We start from the raw sequence: 18,595 nt of genomic DNA on the forward strand, positions 1-18,595 counted from the left end.
TATAGATACCTCGTCCTTGTTAGATAATATTACAGAGCGAGTATATTTACAGTACTTTGTTGATGACAGTTTACATTCTAGTATAGATACCTCGTCCTTGTTAGATAATATTACAGAGCGAGTATATTTACAGTACTTTGTTGATGACAGTTTACATTCTAGTATAGATACCTCATCCTTGTTAGATAATATTACAGAGCGAGTATATTTACAGTACTTTGTTGATGACAGTTTTTAATAAGATTAGTGTCCTGTTATACATCAGAGAGAATAGGAAACCTACACATGTTTTTCAGGAGCAGATCAGGTGTATTTTATGACAAAAATATACCCATATTTCATGTTGTAATATAGGTAGCAGAATACAGTAGAAATGGCCCGACTCTGATAAACAAGGCACATGTTGAGGAAATGTAAACACAGCGGATTTACCCATGTATATTTGTAAACTGCATTTCATTTACAATACATATAAAGTACTGAGAAGTGTATAAACCTCTTTTTTCTATGTATGTCACTTGTGTGAAAACCATGGTTACCACATTAAAAATTACCAAAAAATGCCAAAAATTGCTAATTTTGACCCAAAATTTGACCCCCGCAACAAGTAATTTTTTCCCTAAGTTCTGTCTGAAATTAAAGATTACCTACCTGGTTGCAGAATTATCTGGGTCCCAGTAAAGTTGTAAAACTTGATTTTTTGCAATTTTGCGTCGTGTGCTGTCAAAATTTTACCTCCTGTAAAGCTAGCTTTTCATGTTTAGGCACCCTTTCAGATTATGGTCAAAATTTTATTCTCGAACCAAAAAAATCTTCATTTTTTTTTACAAATGTGAAGCTCACATACCTCACTTCATCATGCTTATACCAATTTTAGTAGTTTTATTTTATATTTTTTTTTACATATCATTATACAGGGGTAAGCCATTTAACAAAAATATCACCTGTGGCCACAACCCTCTACTGTATACTGCTACCATAGGGGTGAAGTTACAGAGTTTTGGCTGTAAACTAAATTGTTGTCACATAATCCATTGATTATTAAGTTATAGCAGATTTTGAAAAAACCTTCTCCAGGTCATAGTCTTTATACTGATTAAAGCTACAATCTTTAACTCTGAGTGACATCATTGAATGTCCATATAATATAAATTCTATTTATTTTCCAACTGTTATGAAACAGCTTTTTCTAACTTATATGAATCTGTTATTGGCTTGGATGAAAGCACTATATGGTCTTCATGTGGGAGGAAATCTGAGTACCTGGGGGACACCCAGGTGGTGAGGCAGGGGGTGACCCAGTACCTTTTCGTATCCCATGGGCAATTCAAATCCTGGCCATATTGATGAAAGGCGATAGTGCTATCTACTGCGCCAACTGACTAGCCTTATCTAACCTTCCACCTGACTAGCCTTACCTTACCTTCCCCTGACTACCCTTACCTTACCTTCTACCTGACTTCCCTTACCTTATCCTCCACCTGACTACCCTTACCTTACCTTCCACCTTACTATCCTAACCTTACCTTCCACCTTACTATCCTTACCTTACCCTCCACCTGGCTACCCTTACCTTACCTTCCACCTGACTACCCTTACCTTACCCTCCACCTGACTACCCTTAACTTACCTTCTACCTGACTACCCTTACCTTACCTTCTACCTGACTACCCTTACCTTACCTTACCTTCTACCTGGCTACCCTTACCTTACCTTCCACCTGACTACCCTTACCTTACCCTCCACCTGACTACCCTTAACTTACCTTCTACCTGACTACCCTTACCTTACCTTCTACCTGACTACCCTTACCTTACCTTCTACCTGACTACCCTTACCTTACCTTCCACCTGACTACCCTTACCTTACCCTCCACCTGACTACCCTTACCTTACCTTCTACCTGACTACCCTTACCTTACCTTCTACCTGACTACCCTTACCTTACCTTCTACCTGACTACCCTTACCTTACCCTCCACCTGACTACCCTTACCTTACCCTCCACCTGACTACCCTTACCTTACCCTCCACCTGACTACCCTTACCTTACCCTCCACCTGACTACCCTTACCTTACCCTCCACCTGACCACCCTTACCTTTCCCTTCACCTGACTACCCTTACCTTACCCTCAACCTGACTACCCTTACCTTACCTTCCAACTGACTATCCTTACCTTACCCCCCACCTGACTACCCTTACCTTACCCTCCACCTGAATACCCTTACCTTACCCTCCACCTGACTACCCTTACCTTACCCTCCCCCTGACTACCCTTACCTTACCCTCCTCCTGACCACCCTTACCTTTCCCTTCCCCTGACTACCCTTACCTTACCTTACCTTCTACCTGGCTACCCTTACCTTACCTTCCACCTGACTATCCTTACCTTACCCCCCTCCTTACTACCCTTACCTTACCCTCCACCTGACTACCCTTACCTTACCTTCCAACTGACTATCCTTACCTTACCCCCCACCTTACTACCCTTACCTTACCCTCCACCTTAATACCCTTACCTTACCCCCCACCTGACTACCCTTACCTTACCTTCTACCTGACTATTCTTACCTTACCCTCCACCCGACTACCCTTACCTTATCATCCACCTGACTACCCTTACCTTACCCTCCACATGAATACCCTTACCTTACCCTGTGTTGATTACCCTGTATATGTGGTCCCTATAACCCTGTATTGATTACCCTGTAGATGTGACCCCTGTTACCCTGTGTTGATTACCCTGTAGTTTTGACCTGTTTCAGTGGTGTAATTGTGATGGTTATGTTTTAGGTGTTGCTCCCAATGCAATCCACCTGTTGAACGCCCTGGAGACGTGGGACATGCGAGTGTCTTCAGCACTCAATGGGACTCTTCCTATACATGATAACGAGTGGGGAGCTCTTTGTCAGCTGATGGAGGAGTGGCTGACCGCAGTGGACGCAGCGTCAGAGTATGTGGGCACCACACAGAGCGAGGAGGAGCGGGACGAGGGCAAGCCACACACGAGGTAGCCATGGTGATGGTGACATCATACCTGCTGCTTGTTTAATACTGTCTAACAAAATAATCTAATATAACTTTCTAACCAACATGATTGGTATAGCCTAGGATTTCTCTAGTTTCCTTGTTTTACTCTGTAGTTTCTCCATTGCACAAGGTTATGAGTAGTTAGGTTAGTTATTTACTATAATTATTTCTCTCTCTAAAACATCTTGCACATTAAAATAGAATATGGATAACATTAAATAAAATTATTTCATCAATTATCTTCATCATGAAGAGAACTGAAATACAAATATGCATGATGCTACAAACTTTTTCATATTTCTCAACTTAGCAGATATAGCTTGTATACATTTCTGTCTTTACTCTCAAATTTATATACTATAACTGTATTGATGCCTGGGTTTTATAACTCTGTACTTTACTACGTGGGAGTCTATGTATCTGTGCAGACTACTGACATATACTCTATATGGGTGTAATATCTACTAACCAATAACTCTACATATCACTCTGACTAATACTAGTATGTCTTCTTTATCCATTAAAAGCAGAAAGCGATATGACTTTCCTGGGTAACTATCTTCCATTATCACTGTACATGTATGATGAACAGAAAGAATGGCAATAAGTCCACATGAAGCACCGTCAGCTTCCGTATCCAGTCGCGTAGTATTGTAGTATTGATATAATTAACATATGCACTTAATTTATTCTTCCTTGCTTTTGAGCGACTAAGATAGTGTACTGGCATTTGTTTGACTAAAGTCACTATCAAGCACTTGAGTGAGTTTGATCACAGCAGCGTAACCACCACTGACCACCTCTACCACCTGTGTGAGCTAACCTGCCTGACCTCTCACTAATTCACCGGGCACTAACTTCTGCCGCAATCCACTTGAGTAACTGTATAATGTAGGACAAAATATCAGAGATTTTTGCAGGGATTGTAAGCATGCCCAGATCATTTCAGTCTTTAACGTCCATGTGACATTACCACTCAGTACTCTGTAATAGCAGTGACATTACCACTCAGTGCTCTGTAATAGCAGTGACATTACCACTCAGTACTCTGTAATAGCAGTGACATTACCACTCAGTACTCTGTAATAGCAGTGACATTACCACTCAGTACTCTGTAATAGCAGTGACATTACCACTCAGTACTCTGTAATAGCAGTGACATTACCACTCAGTACTCTGTAATAGCAGTGACATTACCACTCAGTACTCTGTAATAGCAGTGACATTACCACTCAGTACTCTGTAATAGCAGTGACATTACCACTCAGTACTCTGTAATAGCAGTGACATTACCACTCAGTACTCTGTAATAGCAGTGACATTACCACTCAGTACTCTGTAATAGCAGTGACATTACCACTCAGTACTCTGTAATAGCAGTGACATTACCACTCAGTACTCTGTAATAGCAGTGACATTACCACTCAGTACTCTGTAATAGCAGTGACATTACCACTCAGTACTCTGTAATAGCAGTGACATTACCACTCAGTACTCTGTAATAGCAGTGACATTACCACTCAGTACTCTGTAATAGCAGTGACATTACCACTCAGTACTCTGTAATAGCAGTGACATTACCACTCAGTACTCTGTAATAGCAGTGACATTACCACTCAGTACTCTGTAATAGCAGTGACATTACCACTCAGTACTCTGTAATAGCAGTGACATTACCACTCAGTACTCTGTAATAGCAGTGACATTACCACTCAGTGCTCTGTAATAGCAGTGACATTACCACTCAGTACTTTGTAATAGCAGTGACATTACCACTCAGTGCTCTGTAATAGCAGTATTTTCAGTAATAAAGGGAGTCAAACTTTCACTCTTGCTTTGCACAAATCTCTGTTTATTTTCTCCTTTAAATGAAGACTAGTAGCCAGAGTAAGGTTGTCTTCACCGACTTTGGACACAGACTGATGTCAGTCCACTGTGCTTCACTGTCTGTGAGAATGGCCTCACTCTGGCTCTCAAAGAGACTTGAGCCTCACTCTGGCTCTCCACGAGATCAGCCTCACTCTGGCTCTCTAATGAAATCAGCCTCACTCTGGCTATTCTGGAATGTTTCTAAAGATGTCTCTGTACCAAAAGTCACTTGTTTGTTTGCTTTATCACTCTGCCATAGGAAAGTAACTTTGTCACTTAACTATGTTACAAAGAGACTAGGCCATAGCAGCACTAGCAGCAATTTCTCACCAATCCTCAGCTAATGCTTAACATCCGACATTTTAGCTTACCTACAGGTGACTTTGGTAGTAAGAGTTGTGTAGTCATTGATACTGGGGCAAGTCTGGGTACCTGGATATGTTTTGTGTATGTTTGAATGTAACACTGGTATAAATAACACAACTTTATAACAATCTGATCAAACTAATTTTTGTTAGTGATGCAAATATGAGAAAGTGTCTAAAGTTACCTGGACTCGCCCTATCTGTTGAATTTTAAATCTGTCCTGTTAAGTGATGCTGTTCCAGTGTAGTAGTGTATTGTGAAGCCCTTGGTATAGTTTATTTCAAATTGTTGTTCTATATAAATTATATATATGAAAATACACAAACCTATGTGTGGGGTAGTGAAATTTAGATCTGGGCAGTGGGGTTACTTTACAATAATAGTGAAATAAACTTTTACTACCATTATGGTAAATTGACCCCAGCTCATTTCACCATGCTTCACAATAACATACCACACCAGATATAACAATTAAAACTCAGGTAAATTTAGTGTTATCAGTTTTTATTATAATTCATGTTTATAATCATGTTCTTTTATAATTTGTTTGTATATTTAGTATTGTTCTGTTATGAATACATGTACTGATATACCTCGAAGTAACCTATGAAGTATGTCATTGTGCTTTCCATTACATTTCATTGTGCTTTCCATTACATTTCATTGTGCTTTCCATTACATTCCAAATTTTGAAATTCATCGATGTTAAGTGTTGTATGCCAATTAATGTCTGTACTTGTCTATATAGTATTGTGGTGACAGACACCATCAGGAAGGTACAGAAATGGACGACTACATCCACAAATGCAATTGACAGCGAAGATGCAAAGCTAGTAGAACAGGTAATATAATCATTCATAGACATTTCTAGGCTAGTAGAACAGGTAATATAATCATTCATAGACATTTCTAGGCTAGTAGAACAGGTAATATAATCATTCATAGACATTTCTAGGCTAGTAGAACAGGTAATATAATCATTTATAGACATTTCTAGGCTAGTAGAACAGGTAATATAATCATTCATAGACATTTCTAGGCTAGTAGAACAGGTAATATAATCATTTATAGACATTTCTAGGCTAGTAGAACAGGTAATATAATCATTCATAGACATTTCTAGGCTAGTAGAACAGGTAATATAATCATTTATAGACATTTCTAGGCTAGTAGAACAGGTAATATAATCATTCATAGACATTTCTAGGCTAGTAGAACAGGTAATATAATCATTTATAGACATTTCTAGGCTAGTAGAACAGGTAATATAATCATTCATAGACATTTCTAGGCTAGTAGAACAGGTAATATAATCATTTATAGACATTTCTAGGCTAGTAGAACAGGTAATATAATCATTCATAGACATTTCTAGGCTAGTAGAACAGGTAATATAATCATTCATAGACATTTCTAGGCTAGTAGAAAAGGTAATATAATCATTCATAGACATTTCTAGGCTAGTAGAACAGGTAATATAATCATTTAAAGACATTTATAGGCTAGTAGAACAGGTAATATAATCATTCATAGACATTTCTAGGCTAGTAAAATAGGTAATATAATAATTTATAGACATACTAGGCTAGTAGAATAGGTAATATAATAGTTCATAGACATACTAGGATAGTAGAACAGGTCATAGACATTTCTAGGCTAGTAGAACAGGTAATATAATCAATTATAGACATTTCTAGGCTAGTAGAACAGGTAATATAATCATTTATAGACATTTCTAGGCTAATAGAAAGGTAATATAATCATTCATAGACATTTCAAGGCTAGTAGAACAGGTAATATAATCATTCATAGACATTTCTAGGCTGGTAGAACAGGTAATATAATCATTCATAGACATTTCTAGGCTAGAAGAACAGGTAATATAATCATTAAAAGACATTTATAGGCTAGTAGAACAGGTTATATAATCATTCATAGACATTTCTAGGCTAGTAAAATAGGTAATATAATAATTCATAGACATACTAGGTTAGTAGAATAGGTAATATAATAGTTCATAGACATACTAGGATAGTAGAACAGGTCATAGACATTTCAAGGCTAGTAGAACAGGTAATATAATCATTTATAGACATTTCTAGGCTAGTAGAACAGGCAATATAATCATTTATAGACATTTCTAGGCTAGTAGAACATGTAATATAATCATTTATAGACATTTCTAGGCTAGGAGAACAGGTAATATAATTATTTATAGTCATTTCTAGGCTAGTAGAACAGGTTATATAATCATTCATAGACATTTCTAGGCTAGAAGGACAGGTAATATAATCATTTATAGACATTTCTAGGCTAGTAGAACAGGTAATATAATCATCCATAGACATTTCTAGGCTAGTAAAACAGGTAATATAATCATTTAAAGACATTTCTGGGCTAGTAGAACAGGTAATATAATCATTCATAGACATTTCTTGGCTAGTAGAACAGGTAATATTATCATTTATAGACATACTAGGCTAGTAGAACAGGTAATATAATCATTCAAAGACATTTCTAGGCAAGTAGAACAGGTAATATTATCATTCATTGACATTTCTAGGCTAGAAGAATTGGTAATATAATCATTCATAGACATTTCTGGGCTAGTAGAACAGGTAATATAATCATTCATAGACATTTCTAGGCTAGTAAAACAGGTAATATAATCATTTAAAGACATTTCTGGGCTAGTAGAACAGGTAATATAATCATTCATAGACATTTCTTGGCTAGTAGAACAGGGAATATTATCATTTATAGACATACTAGGCTAGTAGAACAGGTAAAATCATCATTTATAGACATACTAGGCTAGTAGTACAGGTAATATTATCATTTATAGACATACTAGGGTAGTAAATCAGGTATTATTATCATTTATAGACATACTAGGTTAGTAGAACAGGTAATATTATCATTTATAGACATACTAGGCTAGTAGTACAGGTAATATTAACATTTATAGACATACTAGGCTAGTAGAACAGGTAAAATCATCATTTATAGACATACTAGAGTAGTAGATCAGGTAATATTATCATTTATAGACATACTAGGCTACTGGTACAGGTAATATAATCATTCATAGACATTTCTAGGCTAGTAGAACAGGTAATATTATCATTCAAAGACATTTCTGGGCTAGTAGAACGGGTAATATAATCATTCATAGACATTTCTAGGCTAGTAGAAGAGGTAATATAATCATTTATAGACATACTAGGCTAGTAGAACAGGTAAAATCATCATTTATAGACATACTAGAGTAGTAGATCAGGTAATATTATCATTTATAGACATACTAGGCTAGCAGAACATTGAAATATAACCATTCAAAGACATTTCTATGCAAGTAGAACAGGTAATATTATCATTCATAGACATTTCTAGGCTAGTAGAACAGGTAATATAATCATTTATAGACATACTAGGCTAGTAGAACAGGTAATATCATCATTTATAAACATACTAGGCTAGTAGAACAGGTAATATCATCATTTATAGACATACTAGGCTAGTAGAACAGGTAAAATCATCATTTATAGACATACTAGGCTAGTAGTAGAGGTAATATTATCATTTATAGACATACTAGGCTAGTAGTACAGGTAATATTAACATTTATAGACATACTAGGCTAGTAGAACAGGTAAAATCATCATTTATAGACATACTAGGCTAGTAGTAGAGGTAATATTATCATTTATAGACATACTAGGCTAGTAGAACATTGTAATATAATCATTCAAAGACATTTCTATGCAAGTAGAACAGGTAATATTATCATTCATAGACATTTCTAGGCTAGTAGAACAGGTAATATTATCATTCAAAGACATTTCTGGGCTAGTAGAACGGGTAATATAATCATTCATAGACATTTCTAGGCTAGTAGAAGAGGTAATATAATCATTTATAGACATACTAGGCTACTGGTACAGGTAATATAATCATTCATAGACATTTCTAGGCTAGTAGAAGAGGTAATATAATCATTTATAGACATACTAGGCTACTGGTACAGGTAATATAATCATTCATAGACATTTCTAGCCTGGAAGAACAGGTAATATAATCAGTCATAGACATTTCTAGGATAGTTGAACAGGTAATATAATCATTTATAGACATTTATAGGCTAGTAGAACAGGTAATAAAATCATTCATAGACATTTCTAGGCTAGTAGAACAGGTAATATAATCATGTATAGACATACTAGGCTAGTAGAACAGGTAAAATCATCATTTATAGACATACTAGGCTAGTAGTAGAGGTAATATTATCATTTATAGACATACTAGGCTAGTATAACAGGTATTATTATCATTTATAGACATACTAGGCTAGTAGAACATTGTAATATAATCATTCAAAGACATTTCTATGCAAGTAGAACAGGTAATATTATCATTCATAGACATTTCTAGGCTAGTAGAACAGGTAATATAATCATGTATAGACATACTAGGCTAGTAGAACAGGTAAAATCATCATTTATAGACATACTAGAGTAGTAGATCAGGTAATATTATCATTTATAGACATACTAGGCTAGAAGAACAGGTAATATCATCATTTATAAACATACTAGGCTAGTAGAACAGGTAATATCATCATTTATAGACATACTAGGCTAGTAGAACAGGTAATATTATCATTTATAGACATACTAGGCTAGTAGAACAGGTAATATTATCATTTATAGACATACTAGGCTAGTAGTACAGGTAATATTATCATTTATAGACATACTAGGCATTCATTGACATTTTTACCTAAGTTGCTAGAGGTGTAGTGGTATTGAGGGCGATGTACAAGGAGATTGTTTAGACAAAAGTAAAAAGAGGCCTTGACACATGTTTACAATAAGTAAGATGGGAAGTGAAACAAGAAGCATTTGATAAAAGTTTGATTGTTTGTTATAGGTGTCGTCACTACACTCCTTCATGGTGAGATGGATGGTACAGATGCTTCTGAGACTGGCCCCAGACAGGGAAGATAACTCCAAGGAGGCCAGCGAGATGGCACTACTGGGCAGTGCTCCTCTAAGCGATCTCCATTCCAAAATCAAGACACTTTTTGAACAGCTGGAAATGTTCACAAATTATGTTGCTCTGTAAGTCTACATTTTTTTGTATTTCTTACAATAGCCAGCATGCTGTGTATGTTATCTCTGTAGGATGTTTAGTTTACCTCTGTAGCATGCTGTGTAGTTTATCTCTGTAGTATGCTGTGAAATCAATCTTTACTCTTCAGATTATTTTTTACTGACCTCTATCATGACATATGTTGTTTTGCTAACCTCTGAAGCCTGCTATGTATTTAATCTCTTTGCATGCTTTGTATTCCGTCTTTGTGTATTGCAGAGTTATCTTCTCTTGTGAGCAGGTATTGATTGTTGCGTCATTGGTTTGTGTGAGAAAATTATGTCATTTTCTCAAAAATTGATGACGTTACTCTCACAAACAAATGATGTAACAATCAATACCTGCTCACAAGAGCAGATTACTCTGCAATACGCTCGACGGAATATAATCTCTGCTGCTAGCTGTACAATCAATCTCTGCAGCATGCATGCTGTGTATAATCTCTGCTGCTAACTGTGCATACAATCTCTGCTGCTAGCTGTACATACAATCTCTGCTGCTAGCTGTACATACAATCTCTGCTGCTAGCTGTACATACAATCTCTGCTGCTAGCTGTACATACAATCTCTGCTGCTAGCTGTACATACAATCTCTGCTGCTAGCTGTACATACAATCTCTGCTGCTAGCTGTACATACAATCTCTGCTGCTAGCTGTACATACAATCTCTGCTGCTAGCTGTACATACAATCTCTGCTGCTAGCTGTACATACAATCTCTGCTGCTAGCTGTACATACAATCTCTGCTGCTAGCTGTACATACAATCTCTGCTGCTAGCTGTACATACAATCTCTGCTGCTAGCTGTACATACAATCTCTGCTGCTAACTGTGCATACAATCTCTGCTGCTAGCTGTACATACAATCTCTGCTGCTAGCTGTACATACAATCTCTGCTCCTAGCTGTGTATGTAATCTTTGAAGCATGCTATCAATATAATTTCTGTTACATGCTGTGTGTATATTTCTACTGCATGCTGTTATATTTAATTCGTCTCTATTCCTCTCTACTACTTGAAATGTTTCTTTCTGCTTTCCTCTGCGTTCCTCTCCTGCTGTTGAACTTCCTTTATGTGATAAATAGACGTAACATAGAAATACACTATGATGAGAGAAAAGACACTGACGGAGATGAGGATTACAGTACAGATGATACAGATGATAGTGATGAGGGAGGTGAACCAGATGACGAGTGAGTCAAGATGGAATTTCTGTGATGCAAGGTTTTGGGTTTAGGTCCTTAGTACCAACACACCACGGTCCTAACGGCTTGTGTAATGGTAGCAATTAACTAGCTCAGTTTCTTTTTCTTTATCTAGTTTTATTGCTCCAAGAAAACACTATATTATACTGAAATGTTTTGGATTCCAAACTTTACTAATGTATATCTTCATTCGTTCTTATTTTATATTTGTTTTTAAATAAAATGTAACTTGGTTTTTTAGCTCACCTGGCACAAAGTGCCAAGTGAGCTTATGCCGTGGCGCGGCGTCCGTCGTCCGTCCGTCAACTTTTCCTTTAAACAACTTCTTCTGAAGAACGGACAGGCCTAGAGTCATGATATTTGGCTGAAAGCTTCATTGGTAGGAGCCCTACAAAGTTTGCGAACGAAAATGACCTTGACCTGTTTTCAAGGTCACAGGGGTCAAATATGTCAAAAACTTCAAACGACTTCTTCTAAAGAACTGAAAGGTATAGAATCTTCATATTTGGCTGATGGCTTCCTGGGATAGAGACCAACAAAGTTTGAGAATGAAAATTAGTTTGACTTACTTTCAAGGTCACAGGGGTCAAATATGTCAAAAACTTCAAACGACTTCTTCTGAAGAATTAAAAGGTATAGAATCTTCATATTTGGCTGATGGCTTCCTTGGATGGAGCCCAACAAAGTTTGAGAATGAAAATGACCTTGACCTTCTTTCAAGGTCACAGGGGTCAAATGTGTCAAACACTTCAAACGACTTCTTCTGAAGAACTGAAAGGTATATAATCTTTATATTTGGCTGGTGGCTTCCTGGGATAGAGCCCAACAAAGTTTGAGAATGAAAACTAGTTTGACCTACTTTCAAGGTCACAGGGGTCATATATGTCAAAAGCTTCAAATGACTTCTTCTGAAGAACTGAAAGGTATAGAATCTTTATTTTTGATTGATGGCTTCCTTGGATAGAGCCCGACAAAGTTTGAGAATGAAAATGACCTTGACCTTCTTTCAAGGTCACAGGAGTCAAATGTGTCAGACACTTCAAACGACTTCTTCTGAAGAACTGAAAGGTATATAATCTCTATATTTGGCTTGTAGCTTCCTAGGAAAGAGCCGAACAAAGTTTGAGAATGAAAATGACCTTGACCTTCTTTTAAGGTCACATGAGGCAGATATGTCAAACACTTTAAACGACTTCTTCTGAAGAACTGGTAGTTATAAAATCTTAATATTTGGCAGGTGGCTTCCTGGGAAAGAGCCAAACAAAGTTTGCGAATGAAAATGACCTTGACCTACTTTCAAGGTCACAGCGTTCAAATATGTCAAACAGTTCAAACAGCTTCTTCTGAAGAATTAAAAGGCATAAAATTATAATATTTGGCTGGTGACTTCCCGGGATAGAGCTCACCAAAGTTTGCAAATGAAAATGACCTCAACCTACTTTAGAGGTCACAGAGGTCAACAACATTTTAATGGATTTGTTCTTGAGAACTAAAAGGAATGGATTCATAAGATTTGGCTGGTAGCTTTTTGGAATAGAGCTAACCAATTTGAGAAGGAAAATGACATTGACCTACTTACAAGATCACAGGGAAAAATATGTCAAGCAACTTCTGAAGAAGAATCAAAAAGCATAGAATCTTATAATAATATTTTGCTGGTAGTTTCAACAGATGGAGCCAACAAAGTTTGCGAGGGAAATATTTTTAGTGCAATATAATATTTAATGAGAATATTTTGCTATGACTGCTTAAATATTCAGGTGAGCAATACAGGCCCTCTTGGGCCTCTTGTTTATGTGTTGTCAGTATAAGTAAACTTAACATTCAGTAGATATTTACCAGGGAGGGGCTATATGAATGTAGTGTAGACCTCTGACAGATAAATGTTGACTGATGTTTTGTAGTTGCTGTAGTGGAATGACAGATAGATGTTGACTGATGTTTTGTAGTTGCTGAAGTGGAATGACAGATAAATGTTGATGTATGGTTTGTAGTTGCTGTAGTGGAATGACAGATAAATGTTGGCTGATGTTTTGTAGTTGCTGTAGTGGAATGACAGATAAATGTTGATGTATGTTTTGTAGTTGCTGTAGTGGAATGACAGATAAATGTTGACTGATGTTTTGTAGTTGCTGTAGTGGAATTGTGATGGATAACACACAGGTGCGCCGGGACAATAGGGAGGATAATGCAGACCACGAACTGAAGGATCTACAACGCTTACGGGTAAGGGTTATATTCACCTGAAATAGAGGCATTCTGTACATATTTTAATTTGGGAATGGATGCTTGTGACAATAAAGGTTTACCCTGATATTCTGGAGGGAGATTTGTGTATCTTTGGAAAGAGAAGGTCAGAACTGATAGAAATTTAATGGAGAGGTTTGTGTCAGTGAAGGGAGTAGGTGAAGGTTAATGTAATATTTTTTTGTAGAGTTTTGTGCCAATGGATACAACAAGTCAAGGTCACTTGTAATCTTGTGGAAAGTTTTGTTGTTGAAGGCAGTAAGTCAAGGTCATTAGTCATCTGTTTGAAGAACATGTCATTTTATCACTTAGATATAGTAAACAACAATAGTGAAGTGTTTACCATGATCTTTTTCAGTATGAATGTGAAGACTGGATTAAGACAGCCAAAATGTTGACCAGCCAGTTGTTGGGAGAGTCAGTTCTCTCTCTCTTCCCACTACCAATCCAAACAGATGACAAGGTGCTCAAACCACGCACGGAATCCATGGTAACAGACGTTGACCTTTATCATGATCATGAGAAACTAAAGAAAGCTGCAGAAAATCAAGCTGAACAGGGAACTCCTTCTGAGGTTTGTCAAATAAAACTAAGCATCAATGTACCAACAATAAAAGATGTAGATTTGGAACAGTGAACTATAATCTAATAGATGTTGTCATGTTCTTATTCCCATGTAAGCATTCTCATCCCACTGTGTTTATATTCTTATGTTAACATTCGGACCACTGTGTTAACATTCTGATCACTGCGTTAACATTCTGGTCACTGTGTTAACATTCTGATCACTGTGTTAACATTCTGATCACTGCGTTTACATTCTGATCATTGTGTTAACATTCTGGTCACTGTGTTTACATTCTGATCATTGTGTTAACATTCTGATCACTGTGTTTACATTCTGATCATTGTGTTAACATTCTGGTCACTGTGTTTACATTCTGATCACTGTGTTAACATTCTGATCACTGCGTTTACATTCTGATCATTGTGTTAACATTCTGGTCACTGTGTTTACATTCTAATCATTATGTTAACATTCTGGTCACTGTGTTAACGTTGTGATCACTGTATCAACTTTATGATCACTGTGTTAACATTCTGGTCACTGTATCAACTTTATGATCACTGTGTTAACATTCTGATCACTGTGTTAACATTATAATCATTTTTAGCTCACCTGCCCAAAGGGCAGCTGAGCTTATGCCATGGCGCGGCGTCTGGCGTCCAGCGTCCGGCGTTTGTCCCGCGTCCGTCAACTTTCCTTTAAACGACTTCTTCTGAAGAACCAGAAGGTATAGAGTCATGATATTTGGCTGGTAGCTTTCTTATATGGAGCCTGACAAAGTTTGCGAAAAAACAGAATTTGACCTACTTTCAAGGTCACAGGGGTCAAATATGTAAAAACCTTCAAACAACTTCTTCTGAAATACCGAAAGTTTTAGAGACATGACAATTGGTAGGTAGCTTCCATGGAATAAGCCGAACAAAGTTTGCGAATAAAAATGCCCTTGACCTACTTTAAAGGTCATAGAGGTCAAATATCTCAAAACCTGCAAACGACTTCTGAAATACTGAAATGCCTAGTGACATTGTATTTAACTGGTGGCTTTCTTGGAATTAGCCAAATAAAGTTTGCGAATAAAAATGATGTTGACCGACTTTCAAGGTCACACAGGTCAAATTTGTTAAAACCTTTTAACGACTTCTTCTGATTAACCAAAAGGCCCAGAAGCATGATATTTGGCTGATAGGTTTCTAGGATGAAGCCCAACGAAGTTTTCGAAAAGAAATGACCTTGATCTATATTCAAGGTCACAGGGGTCAAATTTGTTAAAACCTTCAAACGACTTCTCCTGATTAACCAAAAGGCCCAGAAGCGTGATATTTAGCTGATAGGCTCCTAGGATGAAGCCTGACAAAGTTTGCGAAAAGAAATTACCTTTGCCCATGTTCAAGGTCACAGGGGTCATTTATGTTGAAAACTTTTTACAAGTTCTTCTTAATAACCAAGAGACCCAGGCTGATAATATTTGTCCAATAGCATGCTAGAATGAAGAGCTACCAAGTGTGTTAGCATTTTGATTAATGTATTAACATTCTGATCACTGTGTTAACATTCTGATCACTGTGTTAGCATTTTGATTAATTTGTTAATATTCTAATCACTGTGTTAACATTCTGATCACTGTGTTAACACTTTGACCATTGTGTTAACATTCTGATCACTGTGATAGCATTCTGATTAATGTGTTAACATTCTGATCACTGTGTTAACATTCTGATCATTATGTTAACATTCTGATCATTGTGTTAACATTCTGATCACTGTGTTAACATTCTGATCACTGTGTTAACATTCTGATTAATGTATTAACTTTCTGATCACTGTGTTAACATTCTGATCATTATGTTAACATTCTGATCATTGTGTTAACATTCTGATCAATGTGTTAACATTCTGATCACTGTGTTAACATTCTGATCATTATGTTAACATTCTGATCATTGTGTTAACATTCTGATCACTGTGTTAACATTCTGATCACTGTGTTAACATTCTGATCATTATGTTAACATTCTGATCATTGTGTTAACATTCTGATCACTGTGTTAACATTCTGATCACTGTGTTAACATTCTGATTAATGTATTAACTTTCTGATCACTGTGTTAACATTCTGATCATTATGTTAACATTCTGATCATTGTGTTAACATTCTGATCACTGTGTTAACATTCTGATCACTGTGTTAACATTCTGATTAATGTATTAACTTTCTGATCACTGTGTTAACATTCTGATCATTATGTTAACATTCTGATCATTGTGTTAACATTCTGATCACTGTGTTAACATTCTGATCACTGTGTTAACATTCTGATTAATGTATTAACTTTCTGATCACTGTGTTAACATTCTGATCATTATGTTAACATTCTGATCATTGTGTTAACATTCTGATCACTGTGTTAACATTCTGATCACTGTGTTAACATTCTGATTAATGTATTAACTTTCTGATCACTGTGTTAACATTCTGATCACTGTGTTAACATTCTGATCACTGTGTTAACATTCTGATCACTGTGTTAACATCCTGATCACTGTGTTAACATTCTGATCACTGTGCTATTTTTTGTGCAGGTGAAGGAACCAGAGACAAAACCAAATGAGGATACCAAGCCACCTGAGCCAACCTCACCCAAGGAAAAGGAGCAACAGTCAACAGAGGAAGCTACAAAAGAGGAAGCCCCACCTCCAGTAGAGAGCGCTGAGCAACTTTCATTGGAAGTCAAGGCAAAGGTACAGCTCCTTTTTAAGGTGTAATATGTTTCTGTATGTATGCAAGTGTGGTTCGAAAAGATGACTATCAAACGTCCTGTTCTTATCCTACTAATCTATACTCCACTGATGAATGTTCCAGTTTTACATGGTGAAGAAAGTTCAGACAAACTATAAATAGCAGTAGATCAAACAGGAATTCCCTTATTTATCACTAGCAATGTCTAATCAAAAACATAACTCTCAATTGAGATTGATTTTCATGTTTTGATTTTTCCATTGTGATTTATCAATTTTGACTCATAGGAGAAACAACTGTATCTACTTTTATAGGCTGAAAATGGGGCTTTATCTTACTCTTCAGATGGAGTGAATTTTGCCTTCTTCATTATCTGTATCATAATATTCACTTAATCAAAATTATTAACATTATATGATGGAGAGGATAATAATTCTCTATAATTACATTTTGAGGATAGACCTTAGACCATGATAAAACTTAAGAATAGGCAGTGTTACTTATTTGATGTTTCAAACGCTTAACTGTCACATAATCAAAAATAGACTAGGTGATAATCGTGACATTCATGATATCTTTGTCTGTATTCACCAATAAAAGTTTGACTGAACAACAGGATAAAAAGAAAAATAATTAAGTCTATGATCTATATGATAGAGGTCTGTAAGTCTGTTAATATATTACATGTATTGTTACCATAGTTCAGGTAATAGGGTTGTGTCACCGTTTCTCAGTAAAGTTTCCTTCAAATTTAATAAATGCTGAAATGTTGTAAAATAAATTATCTGTAAACGATTAAAAATTGACATTTTATAATAAAACCATATACACATAGTAGTTGCATGTAAGAGTTATCTTTCTTGAAAAACTTCACAGTAGTGAAATAGGTAGCCGGTTTCCTGAAGTACACAAAAAAGGACACATGTGACTCATTGATAAAAAAAACAACTGAATTAATGCCTGGATTGCTTTGAATTCTTTATTATTGAGAGAACACACTGTTCTGTCAATAATAAACATACAATATTCATCAGTTTAAGATTAAACAATGGACTCATAAGAATATGCGGAAATTGTGATACTGTCTCCCTACATTGGATTTTCAACTAGGGATGTACTTCCTATTTCCGTTTATCAATACACTCATTCGACCTAAAGATGGGGTTTTGAGTCTGGATTTTATCCTTAAAAATGATTACTTTTTTCACAACAGGAAGTAGAGGTTGATGCCCTAGAAAGGTTGGAAGTCATAGGCCAAGATGACAACACTCATGTACAAAAACTGGATCAGACACCTCTAGAAGTAAGTTTGGACTGTAGCTAGGAGTACAGTATTAGATCAGTCACCTCTAGAAGTAAGTTTGGACTGTAACTATGAGTACAGTATTAGATCAGACACCTCTAGAAGTAAGTTTGGACTGTA

At 36.3% G+C, this 18,595-nt stretch overlaps 1 protein-coding gene across 7 annotated transcripts in view; it reads left to right on the forward strand.

Annotated features, from left to right (window-relative positions):
- The window catches only part of LOC110456839 (axonemal dynein light chain domain-containing protein 1-like), a 34,308-nt gene that overhangs the window by 9,273 nt on the left and 6,440 nt on the right, over positions 1–18,595 (forward strand). For 2 of the 7 annotated variants that reach the window (XM_021507835.1, XM_021507838.1), the window contains 8 exons: positions 2,794–2,953; positions 6,014–6,107; positions 10,195–10,385; positions 11,501–11,608; positions 13,750–13,846; positions 14,226–14,441; positions 17,016–17,174; positions 18,386–18,475. In XM_021507835.1, the coding sequence (XP_021363510.1) occupies positions 2,794–2,953; positions 6,014–6,107; positions 10,195–10,385; positions 11,501–11,608; positions 13,750–13,846; positions 14,226–14,441; positions 17,016–17,174; positions 18,386–18,475 (1,115 nt within the window). Of the gene's footprint in view, positions 1–2,793; positions 3,011–3,557; positions 3,582–6,013; positions 6,108–10,194; positions 10,386–11,500; positions 11,609–13,749; positions 13,847–14,225; positions 14,442–17,015; positions 17,175–18,385; positions 18,476–18,595 lie in introns of all 7 variants that reach the window. The other 5 variants (XM_021507832.1, XM_021507833.1, XM_021507837.1 and 2 more) reach the window with 5 other exon arrangements.

This window comes from Mizuhopecten yessoensis, unplaced genomic scaffold (assembly GCF_002113885.1).
Source record: "Mizuhopecten yessoensis strain PY_sf001 unplaced genomic scaffold, ASM211388v2 scaffold8885, whole genome shotgun sequence".
Lineage (NCBI taxonomy): Eukaryota > Metazoa > Mollusca > Bivalvia > Pectinida > Pectinidae > Mizuhopecten > Mizuhopecten yessoensis.